This window comes from Xenopus laevis, chromosome 4L, assembly GCF_017654675.1.
Source record: "Xenopus laevis strain J_2021 chromosome 4L, Xenopus_laevis_v10.1, whole genome shotgun sequence".
Lineage (NCBI taxonomy): Eukaryota > Metazoa > Chordata > Amphibia > Anura > Pipidae > Xenopus > Xenopus laevis.
The window spans coordinates 11,232,362-11,251,280 of record NC_054377.1 but is presented as its reverse complement, the minus strand read 5'-3'; the positions used below and the strand labels follow the sequence as shown (position 1 = coordinate 11,251,280).

At 41.8% G+C, this 18,919-nt stretch overlaps 1 protein-coding gene across 1 annotated transcript; it reads left to right on the top strand.

Moving 5' to 3' along the window:
• Positions 1 to 1,037: 1,037 nt before the first annotated feature.
• On the top strand, positions 1,038 to 16,179 carry fbxo3.L (F-box protein 3 L homeolog). Its single transcript, XM_041589837.1, has 11 exons — positions 1,038 to 1,195; positions 6,335 to 6,424; positions 7,181 to 7,344; positions 8,415 to 8,529; positions 9,551 to 9,755; positions 11,918 to 11,963; positions 12,071 to 12,155; positions 13,254 to 13,376; positions 13,893 to 14,008; positions 14,095 to 14,285; positions 15,198 to 16,179. The coding sequence occupies exons 1-11, from the start codon at positions 1,104 to 1,106 to the stop codon at positions 15,348 to 15,350; spliced, it is 1,380 nt and encodes a 459-aa protein (XP_041445771.1). The 5' UTR covers positions 1,038 to 1,103; the 3' UTR covers positions 15,351 to 16,179.
• The last annotated feature ends 2,740 nt before the right edge of the window (positions 16,180 to 18,919 follow it).

The window sequence follows — 18,919 nt, the reverse complement described above, 5'->3', positions numbered from 1 at the left end:
TATTTGTATACAATAAAACAGTTGCTTTAACCCTTTAAAACTTTCTCCAGGGTCTTCCCCCCACCACCAACAGGGTTTTCTTCCTGCTAGACTTCTGCCGGCCTAGCTTTTAAATCACACTGCGCCTACAGCAATTATTGTTATTAAAGGAGAACTAAACCCTAAAAATGAATATGGCTAAAAATTCCATATTATATATAGTGAACTTATTGCACGAGGCTAAAGTTTCAGCTTGTCAATAGCAGCAATGATCCAGGACTTCAAACTTGTCACAGGGGGTCACCATCTTGGAAAGTGTCTGTGACACTCACATGCTCAGTGGGCTCTGATTGGCTGTTGAGAAGCTAAGCTTAGGGCTCGTCACTAATTATCCAGCAGAAAATGAGCTTCCCCTGTAATATAAGCTGATGCTACAGGTTTGCTGATAATTAAATTCTGATGCTAATTGCACTGGTTTCTGTGCTGCCGTGTAGTAATTATGTGTATTAATTACTAATCAGCCTTATATTGTGACATTTCTATTCTATGTGTACTGTATATTGTGAGTGGCTCCCTAAGCTCAGTAAGTGACAGCAGCACAGAGCATGTGCAGTGAATCAGCAGAAAAGAAGATGGGGAGCTACTGGGGCATCTTGGAGACACAGACCCTAACATTTCTGATGGAACTGTCGTTGCGACTGGGACAAACTAAATATATTACAAGTAGTTGAATCTTCAAAGGTTTCCTGTGTTGCTAAGGGCCCAAGATAAACACTCAGTCTGTCCCACCCTATAAACAGACAAATATTGTGTCACTAATGTCTACTCTAATGAATGTGAATATTATAGTTAATGTCAGGTTGAAATGTAGGTGAGGGGGAAGCACACACAGTTGCCTATAGCAGCCATAATGGAGAGTAAAGAGGTTGCTTATTGGTTGCTATGACACCAGTGAAAGGGATAACTTGCAAATGGACCATATGAATGATGGTTATCATTCCAATTTCCCGCTCTCTTATAAGAGCCTCGATGCTGCTGCCCTTCCTTTCCAGATGTGTTTGTCGGTGGGCGTGGTGTACCAGCATAGGGGCGGGGCGGCACAAGCGCAGTTTGACACTTGCAAGATGGCGCTAGTCCGAGCGCTGAACTTGATGGATCTCCCTTCTGACCCGCTGCTGGTTATTCTGTTCTATCTGGACTTCCGGGACTTGACCAGGTGTGAGAGAGACCGAGTTGCTCTGTGTGTTGCACCTTATTCTAACCCGCGGGATCCTAAGTCATGTCACCTGCGTAACCCTGAGCTTTTACCCTAGGACTCCTTACCCCTCCTCCTAGTAACTGTCCCTCCTGTCACGTGTGCAGCATTTACTCCTCCTAGTAACTGTCCCTCGTGTGTGTGTAGCATTTACTCCTTCTTGTAACTGTCCCTCCTGTGTGCAGCATTTACTCCTCCTAGTAACTGTCCCCTCCTAGTAGCTGTCCCTCCTGTGTGCAGCATTTACTCCTAGTAACTGTCCCCTCCTAGTAACTGTCCCTCCTATGTGCAGCATTTACTCCTCCTAGTAACTGTCCCTCCTGTGTGCAGCATTTACTCCTAGTAACTGTCCCTCCTAGTAACTGTCCCTCCTGTGTGCAGCATTTACTCCTAGTAACTGTCCCTCCTATGTGCAGCATTTACTCCTCCTAGTAACTGTCCCTCCTGTGTGCAGGATTTACTCCTCCTAGTAACTGTCCCTCCTGTGTGCAGCATTTCATACCTCCCAACTGTCCCTTTTTCGGAGCCAAGTTTCTTGGCTTTTAGCAGAGAGCCCAGAACAGCTAACAGGTGCAAATAAGATACTTTGTAACAATTTTGAGACCCAAAAACACAGTTTAGATAAGGAGAAATATTTTGAAACTTTCATAACCTTCCAAATTTTGTAAAACAAACATGGTAATTAGGGGGTGTGGCCACAGAAAGGGGTGTGGTCAAAGAATTGCTGCGCTACGTGCGGGAAAAAAATTTTTGTCCCTCTTTTTACTTCCAAAATGTTGGGAGGTATGGCATTTACTCCTCCTAGTAACTGTCCCTCCTAGTAACTGTACCTCCTGTGTGCAGCATTTACTCCTCCTAGTAACTGTCCCTCCTGTGTGCAGCATTTACTCCTCCTGGTAGCTGTCCCCTCCTAGTAACTATCCCTCCTGTATGCAGTATTTACTCCTCCTAGTAACTGTCCCCTCCTGTGTGCAGCATTTACCCCTCTTAGTAACTGTCCTGTATCCAACATTTACCCCTAGTAACTGTCCCCTGTGTGCAGCATTTACTCCTCCTAGTAACTGTACCCTACCCCCCCCATAGTACTCATGCTCTATGTGGCTTTTACTCCCCATTTCTCTCCTGCTTGTAGAGAAATGGGGAGTAAAAGCCACATAGGAGTAACTCCATCAGTACTGGCAGTGGCAAATAGGGAGTAACTCCATCAGTACTGGCAAATACCCCCGTCTACTTACTACCAGTGTGTTTGAATTACATACACCCTTTCTACTTACTACTGGTGTGCATCATTTACTTCATCAGTGTTGGTACATACCCCCTGTCTACTTACAAGTTACAACTCATGTGTAACATTTACTCTGTCAGTACTGGCACATACCCTCATCTACTTACTACCAGTGTGTATGATTTACTTCATCAGTACAGGCACATACCCTCTGTCTACTTACTACCCATATGTATCACTTACTCCCCTAAGTACTTGCTGCGTGTGCCTTTATCAGCTCCTAATACCCCAGCATGTCCTTATTATTTAACGGCACATACAGTCTTTCGTTACTCATACTCTACAATATGTGCTGCCCCTCTTTCTGTTCATCATCACGTGCCCCTCTGTATTATTTACCCTGACTCTTAGGGGGTTTCTTTTGACTCAGAGCAGCATTACTTTGAGGGTTTACTGGTATATTTATATAGAACTTTCTGATAAAGCTTACTTAATTTTAGCCTTCCCTTCTCCTTTATCAACAGCACATTGGCCTGAATGCTCATATGCACAGATTTATAATATTGGCTCTATGAATGTAATGTATACCCATTCTATTGGGTATTCTTCAACATAATCCCAATTCCCAGAGCACACATTTTGCGGTAATGTGTTAAGTATTGTCATTTCAGTGTTGATTAGCAAGAGTAGGATATGTTACTAAAAGAACCATTTAAATGCTTGTAGGGTATGATTTCATTTTCTTATTTTCAAACCGTACTGGAACTAAGAATAGACACCTCCCCTATATGAAGCTGGCCAGAGATGTTAACCGTAGCCGGTTCATTCATTCGAATGCAGCTAATTTATCTTATTTGTCTTATTCTGCATCATGTTTGGCCAACCTTAAAGGGATCCTGTCATTGGAAAACATGTTTTTTTCAAAATGCATCAGCTGGGGGGGGGGGAGGGAGGGGGGTGATATCACTCCAACTTGCAGCACAGCAGTAAAGAGTGATTGAAGTTTATCAGAGCACAAGTCACATGACTTGGGGCAGCTGGGAAATTGACAATATGTCTAGCCCCATGTCGGATTTCAAAATTGAATATAAAAAAATCTGTTTGCTCTTTTGAGAAATGGATTTCAGTGCAGAATCAGCACTATTAACTGATTCATTTTGAAAAAAAAAAACATTTGCCTCAAAACTGGCCAATGGGTAGTTTGCACAGCACTCACTCTGTGATGTGGCTGCTAGTGGCCTTTTATGGACTATATTTGTCTCCCAGTTTAAATTATTTTTATTTATGTTTATCATGTGCTTAGACAGATTTATTTTTCTCTAAAACTTGCTAATATTACATGTTTGCTTGTCAGATATATATTTATTTACAAGCTTTGCTTGCTCTGTTTTAGTTTGACCTCTGTCTTTTAAATGGCTAATGTAGTAAAATATTGTTTGTTTCTGAAAAGAATGTGCAGTATTAAGTGTTTCTGGTAGACGCAAGGCTTACTTCTTCATTCCTGTGATTGTTCATGTTGCATACATGACATTCTAGTGTTCTTTAAGTTTATTAAGGCATTGATTAATCTCCACGAATCTGCTTGTGTGGCCAGACCCTAAAGGAGACAGTCGCCCCAGCGACAAATCTCCTCTTGTTTGTAGCGACAATCTCCCCCAACTGCCTTCCCCCTGCCCTCCGCGGGCTAAAACGAAAATTGCCTGGGGGATGGCACACGCGTTGCTTCGTTTTCCGAAGTCGTCTGAAGCTGACTCACGAGGAAACTTCAGGCGACTTTGGAAGACAAAGCTGGGGTGACTAATCTTCTTGAATCTGCTAGTGTGGTCAGATGCGGCGCTTAGATTTCCAAAGTTGCCCCAAGTTTTCAAACTTTGGGCGACTTTGGAAATCGAAGTGCTGCGAGTGCATTGACGCAGTGTTTTTTCATTGGGGGGAAGCAGTTCGAGGAGATTAGGCGCGGGCGACTAAATCTTCCCGAATCTCCAGATGTGCCCTTACCTTAAGGGTCAGTCCACACCTGCAGATTCAGGAAGATTAGTCGCCCCATAAAAAAAAACATATGATGTTTTCGGAGCTTTCGGGTGAAAACTCCAAAAAATTTGGTAATTTTTGGGAAAATGTAAAAATAAATAAGCATTAAAGACCTGAGCGGCTTATATAGGAGTTTGTAGCAGCCGATTTTGAGATACATTCGGATCTTGATAAATAACCCCCTTAGTGTGCCTTTACCCCTCCTCCTGTTTGTATCAATTACTCTGTATATCAACCTACTTTATGGGCATGATTAACCCTTATCCCTTTACCCTCCAGGTACCTGTATTTAACCATTTAATGTCTCAATGTGTTCTTGTGTAGCCTTTCAGGGGAAATGGGTGAAGAATTCTGTGTATAGCCCAAAACATGTGACATACATACAGATTTAACTCTTTAATTAGCTCCCACAAGCGGCTGGCAAGCTGTTTGTCCCATTGGAAGTGCAAGAACCCAGTGGTACTTGTGTGTTAGAGAGTTACGGTTCCATTAAGGGAGTCACTGACTTTTAAATTAAAGGGGAAGTTAACTGTTATCTGTAACATAGCGCAAGTTAATTTAAAGGCCACATGCCTTCCTCTCATAGTGTATCTGTATTTATTCCTCTGTGCAGGGAACGTGCTAGTGTAATAACAGGGGATGACGTCCAGCGAGACCTTATTGACAGGGAGAGCACTACAGATGTCTGCTTGCTGATAAAAATGACACCTGATGAGCAAGTGATAGAGTTCAGTGACTCAGCAAAGAGTGTCCCCAACTAGTGGCCTCCTCTTTAACCCTTCACTGCCGAGTACATGTAGATTTACAAACATCGACGCCCACAAACCAGACACTGGAACGCCAGGAGCGTCCCAGGCAATTATTTATGCATTTAAAGGAACACTGACCTTATGTATTCGTAATTAAAGCAGAGGTTGACATTTAAGTTAACTTTTAGTATGTTCTAGAACGGCTCATTCTAAGCAACTTTTCAGTTGGTCTTCATTGTTTGTTTTATAAAGTTTTTGAATTATTTGTCTTTTTCTTCTGACGCTTTCCAGCATTTTCCAATAGGGGGTCAGTCTCTATTCAGGCCTCTCCTATTCATATTCCAGGCTCTTATTCAAGTCCGTGCATGGTTGCTAGGGGAATTTGGACCCTGACAACCAGATGGCTGAAATTGCAAACTGGAGAACTGCTGAATATAAAGCTAAATAACTCAAAAACCACAAATAATAAAAAATGAAAACCAATTACAAATTGTCTCTACGTCATACTAACAGTTAATTTAAACAACCCCTTTAACCCTTCCCCCCCCCTTTTAAGTACCCAAGCAATAAAGAGGGCTTGTGCTGAACATACATTTTTCCCGTGGGTTTAATCACTAAAACTATATGGTTTAAGTTATTACTTGAAACTGAAGCTCCTCCACCACTTCACCCTTTGTTGTGATGGTTTTGTCAGCAGGAGTCTAATATCTGGGGGTGATATCTGTGCACTAAAACCAAATGCTCTACTTTATTTGAAAGAGGCTTCGAGTGAGGAAATGAGAACAAAAACAAAATACTTCCCCCCCCCCACCCTGTCTCCTGTCTGCAGCCGTTTGTTGGCACGGACAGGCCGTAGCACTTTTCTTAATGAATGCAGGTAATTATTCCATCGTATCACAATTACACGGATCAGTAGCGGCAATGTTAAAGGGCAAGTTCACCTTAGTGTGTTGTAGTGATATTTCAAGTTAAATTGCAATTGGTCTTCATTTTATTTTAAATACTTCTTTTGGCAAGACTTTTTACTTGAAGATAAACATCCACCATTCTTTTTTCCTCTCCTCTCTCTCTCTCTCTTTTTTTTTTTTTTTTTAGTTGCAGCCTTGTCAACCGGAGGTTAAACCAGCTTTCCAACCATGACCTTCTGTGGAAGCGGCCGAGCCAGATCTATTGGCTGGTGTCAGAGTGAGTGTCTTCATGGGCTCAAAGGAGAACTAAAGCTTAACTAAAGAAGTAGCTAGAAATGTTGTACATGATGTTTTGTGCTCCTGTACCAGCCCAAAGCAACCACAGCCCTTTAGCAGTAAAGATCTGTGTCTCCAAAGATGCCCCAGTAGCTCTACATCTTCTTTTCTGATGATTCACTGCACACGCTCTGTGCTGCTGTCACTTACTGAGTTTAGGGACCCACTCACAATATACATATAGCATTTTCTGCTGGATAATTAGTGACGAGCCCTAAGCTTAGCTTCTCAACAGCCAATCAGAGCCCACTGAGCATGTGAGTGTCACAGACACTTTCCAAGATGGTGACCCCCTGTGACAAGTTTGAAGTCCTGGATCATTGCTGCTATTGACAAGCTGACACTTTAGACTGGTGCAATAAGTTCACTATATATAATATGGCATTTTTAGCCATATTCATTTTTAGGGTTTAGTTCTCCTTTAAAGGGATACTGTCATGGGAAAACATGTTTTTTTCAAAATGCATCAGTTAATAGTGCTGCTCCAGCAGAATTCTACAGTGAAAACCGTTTCTCAAAAGAACAAACAGATTTTTTTATATTTAATTTTGAAATCTGACATGGGGCTAGACATATTGTCAATTTCCCAGCTGCCCCCAGTCATACCTGTACTTGATCCCAACTAAGATATAATTAATCCTTATTGGAAGCAAAACCAGCCTATTGGGTTATATTAATATATTTATTTGGTTCTTAGGAACAAGATCGCCCAGAAAACTCAGACCTGGAAGGAGACCTTCATAACATATTATAAAGACATGGGCCGATATATTGAGCACTATGCCAAACTGAAGCAAGCCTGGGATTCTCTGAAGCAGTATCTGGCTGAACACTGCCCCAAGATGATCACTTCCATTAAAGGTACTTTCCTCTCTCATCCCTGACGCTGCTGCTTAATAAGAGCCTTCTTAAAGGAATTGTTCACCTTTAAATTACTTTTAGGGGCAGATTTATCAAATGTCGAGGTGAATTTTCGAATAAAAAAAATTAAAATTCCAAGCAATTTTTTGTGTACTTCAACTAGGGAATAGTCCAAATTCGATTTGGATTTGAAAAAAATGTGAATATCGACATTTATCGTGTACTGTCTCTTTAAAAATTCGACTTCTACCATTCACCATCTAAAAGCTGCCGAATTGGTGTTTTAGCCTAGAATTAGGTGTTTTAGCCTATGGGGGACCTCCTAGAACCTATTTGGAGTCAATTGGTGGATCAAAGTTTTTTTGGGAGGAAAAACTTAAAATCGAATGCACTTTTCCTTCGATTTGTACAATTCGAATTCGGCCGAATACGGACCTATTCGACCAAAAACAAACTTCGACTCAATTTCGGTTGGTCTCTTTGAATTAGAATTTCGAAGGTTTTTCAATTCGAAATTCGACCCTTGATAAATATGCCCCTTAGCATGATGTAGAGAGTGATATTCTGAGACAATTTGCAATTGGTTTTCTTTTTTTTATTATTTCACTTTTATTCAGCAGCTCTCCAGTTTGCAATTTCAGCCACCTGGTTGCTAGGATCCGAATCACCCCAGCAACCATGCATTGATTTGAATAAGAGACTGGAATATAATTAGAGGAGGGTCTAGTAATAGGATTAATAAAAAGTCGCAATAAAAATAAATGTAGCCTTACGGAACATTTGTTTTTAACTGGGGTCACCCCCTATTTGAAAGCTTGAAATATATATATATATATATATATATATATATATATATATATATATATATATATATATATATATATATATATATATATATATATATATATATATATATATATTGAAGACCAATTGAAAAGTTGCTTAGAATAGGCCATTCTATAACATACTTAACGTTAAAGCAAAGGTGAACCAACCCGTTTAACCCGCCTGCTCCATTCTCTAACTCACTTGTAAACAAATAAACTCTGAATCACTGGTCATTTCTACAGCTGGGGTCCTCGAGAGAGATCTAAATGGCGTGGAAGAAAAAATAGGCTGCAAACTCCCCGATGATTATCGCTGTTCCCTGAGGATTCACAACGGCCAGAAGCTGGTGGTGCCAGGGTGAGAGATGATACTACCAGGACCAACTCAATAATCATACTTTGCTATTAGTTAAATAGAACTATTTTTATAAACTACCCTCCTCACCTGCAGGACACCCAAGCAATGTTAAAGGGGTGCTTCACCTTAAAGGTGCTTCACCTTGACGTTAACCTTTAATATGTTATAGCATGGACGATTCTTAGCAACTTGTCAATTGGTCATCATTTTTTGTTTCTTATAGTTGTTTAATTATTTGTCTTCTTTTCTGACTCTTTCCAACTGTCAACTTTCTCCGAATGTCAGGAAGGCTGCAAACTAGTGTTTGTGGCCGGGCCGAGACCCGTGGGTTCGGGCCTACCTCGCGCCCCTATTTGTGGGTGGTGGGTCCGGTCGAGCTTTTCTTCCGCCCGCCACCTTACACTGCTGAGTTCCGGCTTCTGGTTTTATAGCCACGTGCCTGCTTGCCCCGCCCGTTTTGTGACGTCATTGGAGGGGTGGGTCTATAAAAGGAACCCGGAAAACGGGTGGAGGGAGGGCGGGTTAACCCAACCCGTACATCACTACTGCAAACAACTCCAAATTGATCCCTGGACTAGTGATGTGTGGGCCGGCCTGATACCCGCAGGTCGGACAGATTCAGGTGAACTTGCACCCCTCTTTCCGGGTCGTGACCTTACAAATGCTGGCTTCCGACTTTCGGGTTGAAATTTTATAGATGCTTGCCCCACCCTTTTGTAACGTCATCGGCGGGTTGGCGCGGGTCTATAAAAGGAACCCAGAAATCTCGACACCCAAATCACTACCCTGGACCTCTCCCATTGAATTAAACTGCCATTCGGCAGGTTTTAGGTGGCGAATATTCAAATACGAGTTCTTAAAGGGCCAGAATATTAAAAATCTCAAAAACCTAATTAGAATTTTAAAAAAAACTCAAATCTAATTTGAATAACTCCCTAGTCGAATTTGACATTTTTAACCGTAAAAACCATTGAATTTTCAATTCGACCCTTGATAAATCTGTCTTTGTCTTGTCTCCTAGGCTGATGGGCAGCATGGCTTTATCCAATCACTATCGCTCCGAGGATTTCCTGGACATAGACACGGCAGCGGGAGGCTTCCAGCGCAGGATGGGTCTGAACCAATGTCTGCCCATCACTTTCTGTATCCACACGGGGCTCAGTCAGTACTTGGCGTTGGCTGACACTGACGGAAGACGCCGCAATGAGATCTTTTATCAATGCCCAGTAAGGAACGATAAACGGAAAAATGTTTCTTATGCACAAGGTCGTGTTACTGTCCTGCAGATCCGATGTTATGATCAGCTGGAAAAGCTTAACTCCGTCTATTTTTCCTAGGGATGTATCGAATCCAGGATTCGGTTCAGGATTCGGCATTTTTAGCAGGATTCGGATTCAGCCAAATCCTTCTGCCCGCCTGAACTGAATCCGAATCCTACTTTGCATATGCAGAGGGAAATTGAGTGACTTTTGTCACAAAACAAGGAAGTTAAAAATGTTTTCCCCTGCCCACCCCTAATTTGCATATGCGGATTCGGTATTCGGCCGAATATTTCACGAAGGATTTGGGGTTTGGCTGAATCCAAAATAGTGGATTCGGTGTATCTCTAATTTTTCCATATAGTTCCTTTCAGTAATGGTTGCTTCAGTTGTGTTCTGACAATCTAACCATACGCAGTCCGATTTCTAGCTCTTGCCTTGACACCCTTTTGCCTTTTGAGTCCGGTCCGGAACCAAACCAACAGCTTTCTCAATCAATCTTTTATGCCGGTTAAAAACTTGCATCACAACAGGGCCATTGGGAGAGGATCACATCAAGAGGCCAGTGGCATCTTTGTTTGACTGATCCGCTTTTTTATGACCGGCAGATTTTGCCCTGTATCGCTACCTTTGCAGTTTCAGCCATCTGGTTGCTAGCGTCCAAATTACCCTAGCAATTAGGGATGCACCGAATCCAGGGTTCGGGATTCAGCCAGGATTCTGTCTTTTTCAGAAGGATTCAGCCGAATCCTTGCGCCTTGCTGAACTGAATCCTAATTTGCATATGTAAGTTAGGGGCAGGTAGGGAAATCACGTGACTTTTTTCGTCACAAACGAAGATTTTTTTTTTTCCCCAATTTTTCCTTTCCTGGCCCTAATTTGCATATGCAAATTCTGATTCGGTTCGGTATTCAGCCGAATCTTTTACCAAGGATTTAGGGATTCGGCCGAATCCCAAATAGTGCATTCGGTCCATCCCTACTAGCAACCATGCACTGATTTGAATAAGAGACTGGAATATGAATAGCAGAGGTTGAATAGAAAGAGGAGTAATAAAAAGTAGCAATAACAATACATTTGTAGCCTTACAGAGCGTTTGTTTTTTTAAGATGGAAAGAGTCAGAAGAAGAAGAAGAAGGAAAATACTTCAAAAACTATAAAAAAATTGTATTGCCTTAAACAATATCATGACAAATTTATTTTTAAAAGATATATATATATATATATATATAGATAGATAGATAGATAGATAGATAGAGATATATATATATATATCTATCTATATATATCTATATATATATCTTTATATATCTATATATATATATATCTATATATATATATATCTCTCTCAACTATAAAAAGAAAAAAATGAAGACCAATTGAAAAGTTGCTTAGAATTGGCCAATCTAAGATACTAAAAGTTAACTTAAAGCCGCACCACTCCTTTAAGGTGGCCGCACGTGGGCAGATCCGCTCATTTGGAGAGGTTGCCAAACGACCGGGTCTTGCCCCAATATGCCCACCTTGCCCTAGGGCCCTATTATTGGATCACAACACACCCAGACCACAGGACCACCTCAATGAACAGACGTGGTCCTCGATCCGACTGGATTTTTACACCTGCCTGATCTGTCTGCTATTGGTCTGGGAGCCCATCGAAGGGCCCGATACACTGGCCAATAAGCTGCCGACCGCTTTTATCAGCCCTTGTATGGCCACCTTAACCCTATAGTTACTTGTTGGGTTCCAAATAGGTATTTGCGCATCCAGATACTAGATATCACTGGGCTCCACAGCAAATCATTTTTCAGGCCCCCAAAATGTTTAGCAGTTGACTTGTTTTACCAGTATTTATTGAAACCGTATATGAATACCTCCTGGGCCCTCCTGCAGCCACAGGGTCTGCTTGCTCTATAGTTACACCCCTGTTTGTAACATAGTAATATATATAACTAGCCTTAGGTGTGCACCCACAACCCCGCTTTTTTTGTATTCATTAAATATAACCTGCCTAACTGAGTTGATCCAGAGGAAGGGGAAAAACCCAATTTAAAGCATCACAAACCAATCACAAACTAATAATTCCTAGTGAATTATGTCCAAATACTGATATGGGATCTCTGTTTTAGGACCAGACTGCACACAACCCTGCTGCCATTGACATGTTCATTACAGGTAGGACATTGAGCTCTTTTCTTGCATAGACAGGTGTATACACAGTATTCTTTTTGTTATATCCAACAGGTAATCATAATGTTTCCTGTCTGTTCTCTTCCTACCAGGTACCTCGTTTTCCCAGTGGTTTACCTCCTACGTACAGCACGTTGTCTCAGGTGACTATCCAATCATCTGGGACCAGATTTTCAGGTAGCGTGGACTCAATGCAAAACCTAACTCCGATACTTTGAAACATAACTTCCCCTTTAGAGGGCAGTTTAGATGACACGGGCAAGCTTGCAACCAGCCCTGTCCTGGAACAATAGGGGCTGGGCCAGTTAAAAGGGTCGTTCACCTTTAAATTAACTATTAGTATGATATAGAGCAGGGGTCCCCAACCCTTTTTAACCTGTGAGCCTCATTCAAAAATAAGAATAGTTGGGGAGCATCACAGGCATGCAAAAACTTCCCGGGGTGCCAAATAAGGGCTGTAATTGGCTATTTGGTGGCCCCTATGTGGACTGGCAGCCTACAGGACACTCTGTTTGGCAGTACATCTTGTTTTTATACAACCAAAACTTGCCTCCAAAACTGGAATTCAAAAATAAGCAGCAGCTTTGAGGTCACTGGGAGCAACATCCAAAGGTTGGAGAGTGACATGTTGCTCACATGCTACAAGCTGGGGATCACTGATGTAGAGAGGGATATTCTGAGACAATTTGCAATTGGTTTTCAATTTTTTATTATTTCTGTTTTTTGCGTTATTTAGCTTTTCATTCAGCAGCTCTCCAGTTTGTAATTTCAGCAGTCTGGTGGCTAGGGTCCAAATGACCCTAGCAACCATGCATTGATTTGAATAAGAGACTGGAATATGAATAGGAGAGGCCTGAATAGAAAGACAAGCAACAGAGTAGCAATAACAATACATTTACAGCTTTATAGAGCATTTGTTTTTAGATGGGTCAGTGATCCCCTTTTTTTGAAAGCTGGAAAGAGTCAGAAGAAGAAGGCAACTCCTTAAGTCATGAAGACCAACTGAAATGTTTTTTAGAATTGGCCATTCTATAACATATTAAGTTAACTTAAAGGTGAACCACCCCTTTTTTGTTGTTTTAATTGTATAATTAATCTTTAGTTGGCAATTGTAGTTATAAGATGAACTGAAAATATAGCAATCATTTCTTCACCGATTTCTTCAAAGAAATTATTGTCAATTTGGCTGATACACCCCCAGTAAAATGACACTGCTGTACACTGATTTTTCATTTACTATAACACCGATGTATAACTGACAATTGCTGTTGCTAGGTATGAACTCGACAAGGCTTGCGTGGCAACTACTGATGATATCGCTGTGTCTGTCTCAACGTCATTCCTGCCAGAGCTGAGCTCCATTCACCCCCCGCATTACTTCTTCACGTACCGGATCAGGTGAGCAGTCGGCAAAGGGGTAGTTCACCTTTAAAGGATAAGTAAAGGGATACATGTACTGTTAATATGAAGGAATTTTGTTACAACAGCGCCACCTGCTGGTCATTTTCCCACCAGTCTGACCACCAAGTAGTCAAGGAAGTTGTCAGGAGAAAGAAAGAGGCTGCTCTGATGTTCTTCTGCTTAGGAAAGATGTGAGAAAGGTTTCTAATTTTATTCCTAAGTAGAAGAACATCAGAGCAGCCTCTTTCTTTCTCCTGACAACTTCCTTGACTACTTGCTGGTCAGACTGGTGGGAAACTGACCATTCATTTTTTTTATTTTTGCCTTGGGTCCATGTTACCCTCCCAACCAGGCAGTTCTTCTCATAGGAGACTGGAAACGAATACTGGTGGTGATAACACTGAGGTCTGGGGTCGGTGACCCCATTTGAAAGCAGGAATACGTAAATAACACTGTAATTAATGGGATTCTATGAAGGTTATTCTGTGGTTTAATCCATTGACATTTTCTTAGACTGGAGATGTCCAAAGATGCCGACCCTGAGAAAGCGTGCCAGCTTGACAGCAGGTACTGGAGAATAACCAATGCCAAGGATCAGGTGGAAGAAGTGCAAGGACCCGGGGTTGTAGGTGAGTGTAGTTTGGGTCTCACACTGATTTATTCACAATCCAGAGGCAGAAACCTCACGTAGCTGCTTCTTTTTCTGCATTGTTAGGAGATTATCCCCAGCTGAGACCAGGCCGGGTATATGAGTATACAAGCTGCACCAGTTTCTCCACGTCCTCTGGTTACATGGAAGGCTACTACACATTCCACCGCATCGACAAAAAACAGGAGACCTTCAATGTGGTCATCCCCAGGTTCCACATGAAGTGTCCAACATTCCGCCTGTCCAACATTTCCAAAGTAAGTAACTCTGGCACCTGATAGGGCAATTTTCCTACTTAAAGGTTATGTAATGGCACAAAAAATAAAATCTCATTTTTACTTTCTTTAATGAAAAAGAAACCTATCTCCTGTGGATAGACTTTTACTTCCCCTTTAAGTTTTTGCATAATAGAAATCGGCTTTAAAGGGGTTGTTCGCGAGGCTCTGTTTGGCAACAGTCAATTTACGGTGACAAATTCCGGGGAAGACAAAATTCGTAGAATTAAAATGTGAAATTTATTGCATCATCTTTAAAAGTCACAAACGCATGCCTCAAAGCATCCTGTGGGCTGCACGCTAGCAACCATGCATTGATTTGAATAAGGGACTGGAATATGAATAGGGGAGGCCTGAATAGAAAAAGGAGCAATAACAATATATTTGTAGCCTTACAGAACCTTTCTTTTTAGATGGGGTCAGTGACCCCCCCCCCCATTTGAAGAAGAAGCTAAATCATTCAAAAACAATATTTAAAAAAAAAACAAATAATGAAGACCAACTGAGAAGTTGTTAAGAACTGGCCATTCGATAACATACTAAGGGCTCTTAACACACGGGCAGTTTTTCCTGCGCTCCCCTGCATTGCACTTTCTTCTGTTCAGGCACCGGGCAGGAGTAGACGCACTTCATTCTTGTCAAGGGGGCTGTACTCGCACAGACGCATGTATGCGACGAACGCAATCGAAATGCAACATGCTGCGTCCCACCTGTGTTTGGAGCATACATGCGTCGGTGCGAGTACAGCCCCCTTGACAATAATTACGTTTGTCTACTCGTGCGCTCCCCTGCAGCTGAACGGAAGAAAGCGCAACGGAAAAAACGCCCGTGTGTAAGAACCCTAAAAGTTAAGTTTAAGGTGAACCACCCCTTTAATCGGTTTCGTTGATACAGGAGGAGAGCTGCAACGACTGTTTCCTACACGACGATGATTCTACTGACACAGATGACTACGAGGAGAGACGTCGGTTCTTGGATATGCCAAACGCACCCGGTCACTGCCCCCGACTTCACCTGAACGATCTGCTCTTACCTGGCAGGCGCTGAACACTAAAGGGTCAAAATTCCACGTGTTTGAGTTTGCACTTTTGTTTTTTTGTTTTATTCTGGACAATCGCAGGGAGTTAGACCCTCAGTCAACCATTGCTCTGACTTTCTTGGACGTTCAGGCAGTATATGGGGGCCCCACCCGCTTGCTTTAACCCCCCAGCTGTGGGGGGGATCAGGGGATGTGGCTGGAAGGGAGTGGTATATCCATAAAGTAGAAACAGCCATAAATCAGGTGTTGTATCCGCTTGCTCAGCAGCTTGTGTAGGGGTGGGGCTAAGCCTCCGATTAATGATTGGTCTATGGGGAAAATCCATTAGAAGTAGGGATGCTCCGACGCAACTATTTTGGATTCGGCCGAATCCTTCGCGAAAGATTTGGTCGAACCGAATCCTAATTTGCATTTGCAAAATATATTTACAAAAAGTCACGCAATTTCCCTCCCTGTCCCTAATTTGCATATGCCGAATCCTGCTGAAAAAGCCAGAATCCTGAACCAAATCCTGGATTCGGTGCATCCATATTAGAAGTGACAAAGTTTTATTATGGTTTAACTGACATTTGTTTTCTCTATGCTTTATATTAGAGGCTTCCCCCCCCCCCAGTGCTGCCCAGCCATTGATGAAATGGAAACCCAAAAATGAATGAGGGGGAAGTTGTTTTTTTCTTTTTCCCCAAGTCATGTTCTAGTTTATTCATCAATTTGCATCTTTTGGACATCGCACCCCAACAGACATCTTATCAACTCCTGTTTGCAGCAGCAGACGTTGGAGGTACAATAACATGCAGGGAAAACAAACTAAAATAAATATGTGGGTCTCCTTTGTGATCTGGAGAATGTGTGTTATGTACAACACTGTCCACTTGTCTATGATGCTTTTGTTTTTTTTTTGTTTTTTTTTTAATCTTTAGGGCACACAGGCAGATTTGGGGAGATTAGTCGCCCTGGCGACAAATCTCCTCTTCTTCGGGATGACTAATCTCCCCAAACTGCCTTCCCGCCGGCTAAAATGTAAATAGCTGGCGGGATGGCACTGGGAGCGATTCGTTTTCCATAGTTGCCTGACGAGGAAACTTCGGAAAAATGAATAGCTCGGAGCGTCATCCCGTCGGCGATTTACATTTTAGCCGGTGGGGAGGCAGTTCCGGGAGATTAGTCGCCCTGAAGAAGAGGAGATTTGTTGCCGGGCTACTAATCTCCCCAAATCTGCCTGTGTGCCCTGACCCTAAAGGAGTAACCACAGGCAAATGCCCCTAACTCTTTACTTACCCCTTGGTGAAGATTCAGGCATCAGAGTTCATGGGCTCCATCTTCAGCCACTTCGGTAATCTTCAGAATGAGACCAGGCCTTCAGCAATTTTCATGAGCTTTGTCGCGTGTGCAGTTGTCGCAAAACAGAAAATTGCTCCAACTGCGCATGGGCCGCCACGCCAATCTCATTCCGAAGAGAAGATGGCGTCCGTGAACTCTGATGCCTCAATCTGCACTGAGGGGTAAGTAAAACGTTAGAGGCATTTGCCTGGGGTAACACTTAAGATGGAGGTAGGGGATCTATGGAGGTTAGGGTTTTTTTTTAACTTTAGCGTTGAATTCTCCTTTAAAGGGTAAGTTTGACTAAGGCCAGGGGGTGTCACTACAGAGTAAGCAGACACTGCAGGGGGGCCCAGGAGGTATAGGGGGCTCCGTCAGGCCCAATTTAGTGAGCAATTTCAGAATATATTGGTAAAACAGGACAATCTCTGGACCGTTAATTTGCTGTTGGGCCCAGTAACATAAAGACTAAGGCCCATGACATGGCAGCATTAGGCTCAATGCAACGATCACCACTCGGGCTGCCCACCTGCAGAGCATAATGCTTGGTATGCCTTGTGTCTAAGGGAATATATTTCACACCACCACTGTCCAGACATAGGATTCTGCTTTTTCTAGACGTAAGGCATGAGATGGTCACTCTGGGAGCCATGACACAGGACATCTTAGTAAGGGAATTAGGTGTGATATGGTGCAGGGGATACTATGCTCTCCAGCTAAAACCTAATTATATTTTGTAGGTGGGTTAAGTTCCCATTTAAAATAATACTAAACAAACACATTCCAGTTTTTTGTAACTGTCCTAGAACCCCAGTACCTTAGTTACTTACCAGTCTGGTTGTGCTGCAGGTTTTAATGTCACATTTGTCGGAGGTGGGTATAGTTAAAGGAAATATCAACCCGAAACATTTTTTTTTTTTGCCTGATAAAAGAAATCATAATTCTAAGTAACTGTGCAATATACATTCATTACACATTTTCTATGGTTTTTAAGTTATGTGTACAGGTATGGCAGAATGCTCTGGACCTAGGGTTTTCCAGATAACGGATCTTTCCGTAATTTGGACCTTAAGTCTACTAGAAAATCATGTAAGCATTAAATAAACCCAATAGGCTGGTTTTTCTTCCTATAAGGATTAATTATATATAGTCGGGATCAAGCAGAAGCTACTGTTTTATTATTACACAGAAAAAGAAAATCATTTTTAAAAGTTTGGATTATATGGGTGATGGCTTTACCGTAATTCAGTGTTTTCTGGATAACAGGTTTCTGGATGACCTGTTTATGGATAGCTATTGAAAGCAATGTTTGTCTGCCCCTTTCTATTCTCTGCACTGGTGGCTCAGACTGTTGAAACAATGTAGGACAAGGCAGCTGATTCACTGACATGTCTTTGCTGGGGAACCAAGACTTTTGCAACATTGATTAAACAGTAACTGCCACCTTTGAGTTAAAGTTTAGTTTGATGTAGGGAGTGATATTCTGAGACAATTTGCAATTGGCTTTCTTTTTTTTTATTACTTGTGTTTTTTTACTTATTTTGCTTTTTATTCAGCAGCTCTCTAGTTTGCAGTGTCAGTAATCTGATTGCTAGGGTCCAAATTACCCTAGCAACCATGCGTTGATTTGAATGAGAATATGGAATATTAATAGGGGAGGGTCAGAACAGAAAGACGAGTGATTAAAAAGTAGCAATAATAATAAATGTGTAGCTTTAGAGAGGATTTGTTGACCCCCTTTTAAATGCTAGAAAGTGTCAGTAGAAGAAGGCAAATAATTCATAAACTATAAAAAAAATAATAATGAAGACCAATTGAAAAGTTGCTTAGAATTGGCCGTTCTATAACATACTAAAAGTACCACCCCTTTAACTTTAAAAGCACTGACATTTTTTTTAATAAATGTATATTGAAAAGTTGCTTAGAATTATGTTTTCGTTTAGTTTGGGGTGACTTTCCCTTTAAGTGATACAGAAAGAAAAGCCATAGAGAGGCTTTTAAAGAAGGGATGCACCGAATCCAGGATTCGGTTTGGGATTCTGCCTTTTTCAGCAGGATTCGGATTCTGCCGAATCCTTGTGTCTGGCCGAACAGAATCCTAATTTGCATATGTAAATTAGGGGCAGGTAGGGAAATCATGTGACTTTTCATCACAAAAGAAGAATTTTTTTCCACTTCTCTATTTACTGCCCCTAATTTCCATATGCAAATTAGGGGCAATAAAGGAAAAAGTGGAAAATATTCGGATTCGGTTTGG

Coding starts and splice junctions, on each gene's coding strand:
- fbxo3.L (XM_041589837.1), top strand. CDS start 1,104: ATGGCGCTAGTCCGAGCGCTGAACTTGATGGATCTCCCTTCTGACCCG. Junction 6,425..7,180: donor ATCTATTGGCTGGTGTCAGA/GTGAGTGTCTTC, acceptor TTTGGTTCTTAG/GAACAAGATCGCCCAGAAAA. Junction 13,377..13,892: donor TTCTTCACGTACCGGATCAG/GTGAGCAGTCGG, acceptor ACATTTTCTTAG/ACTGGAGATGTCCAAAGATG.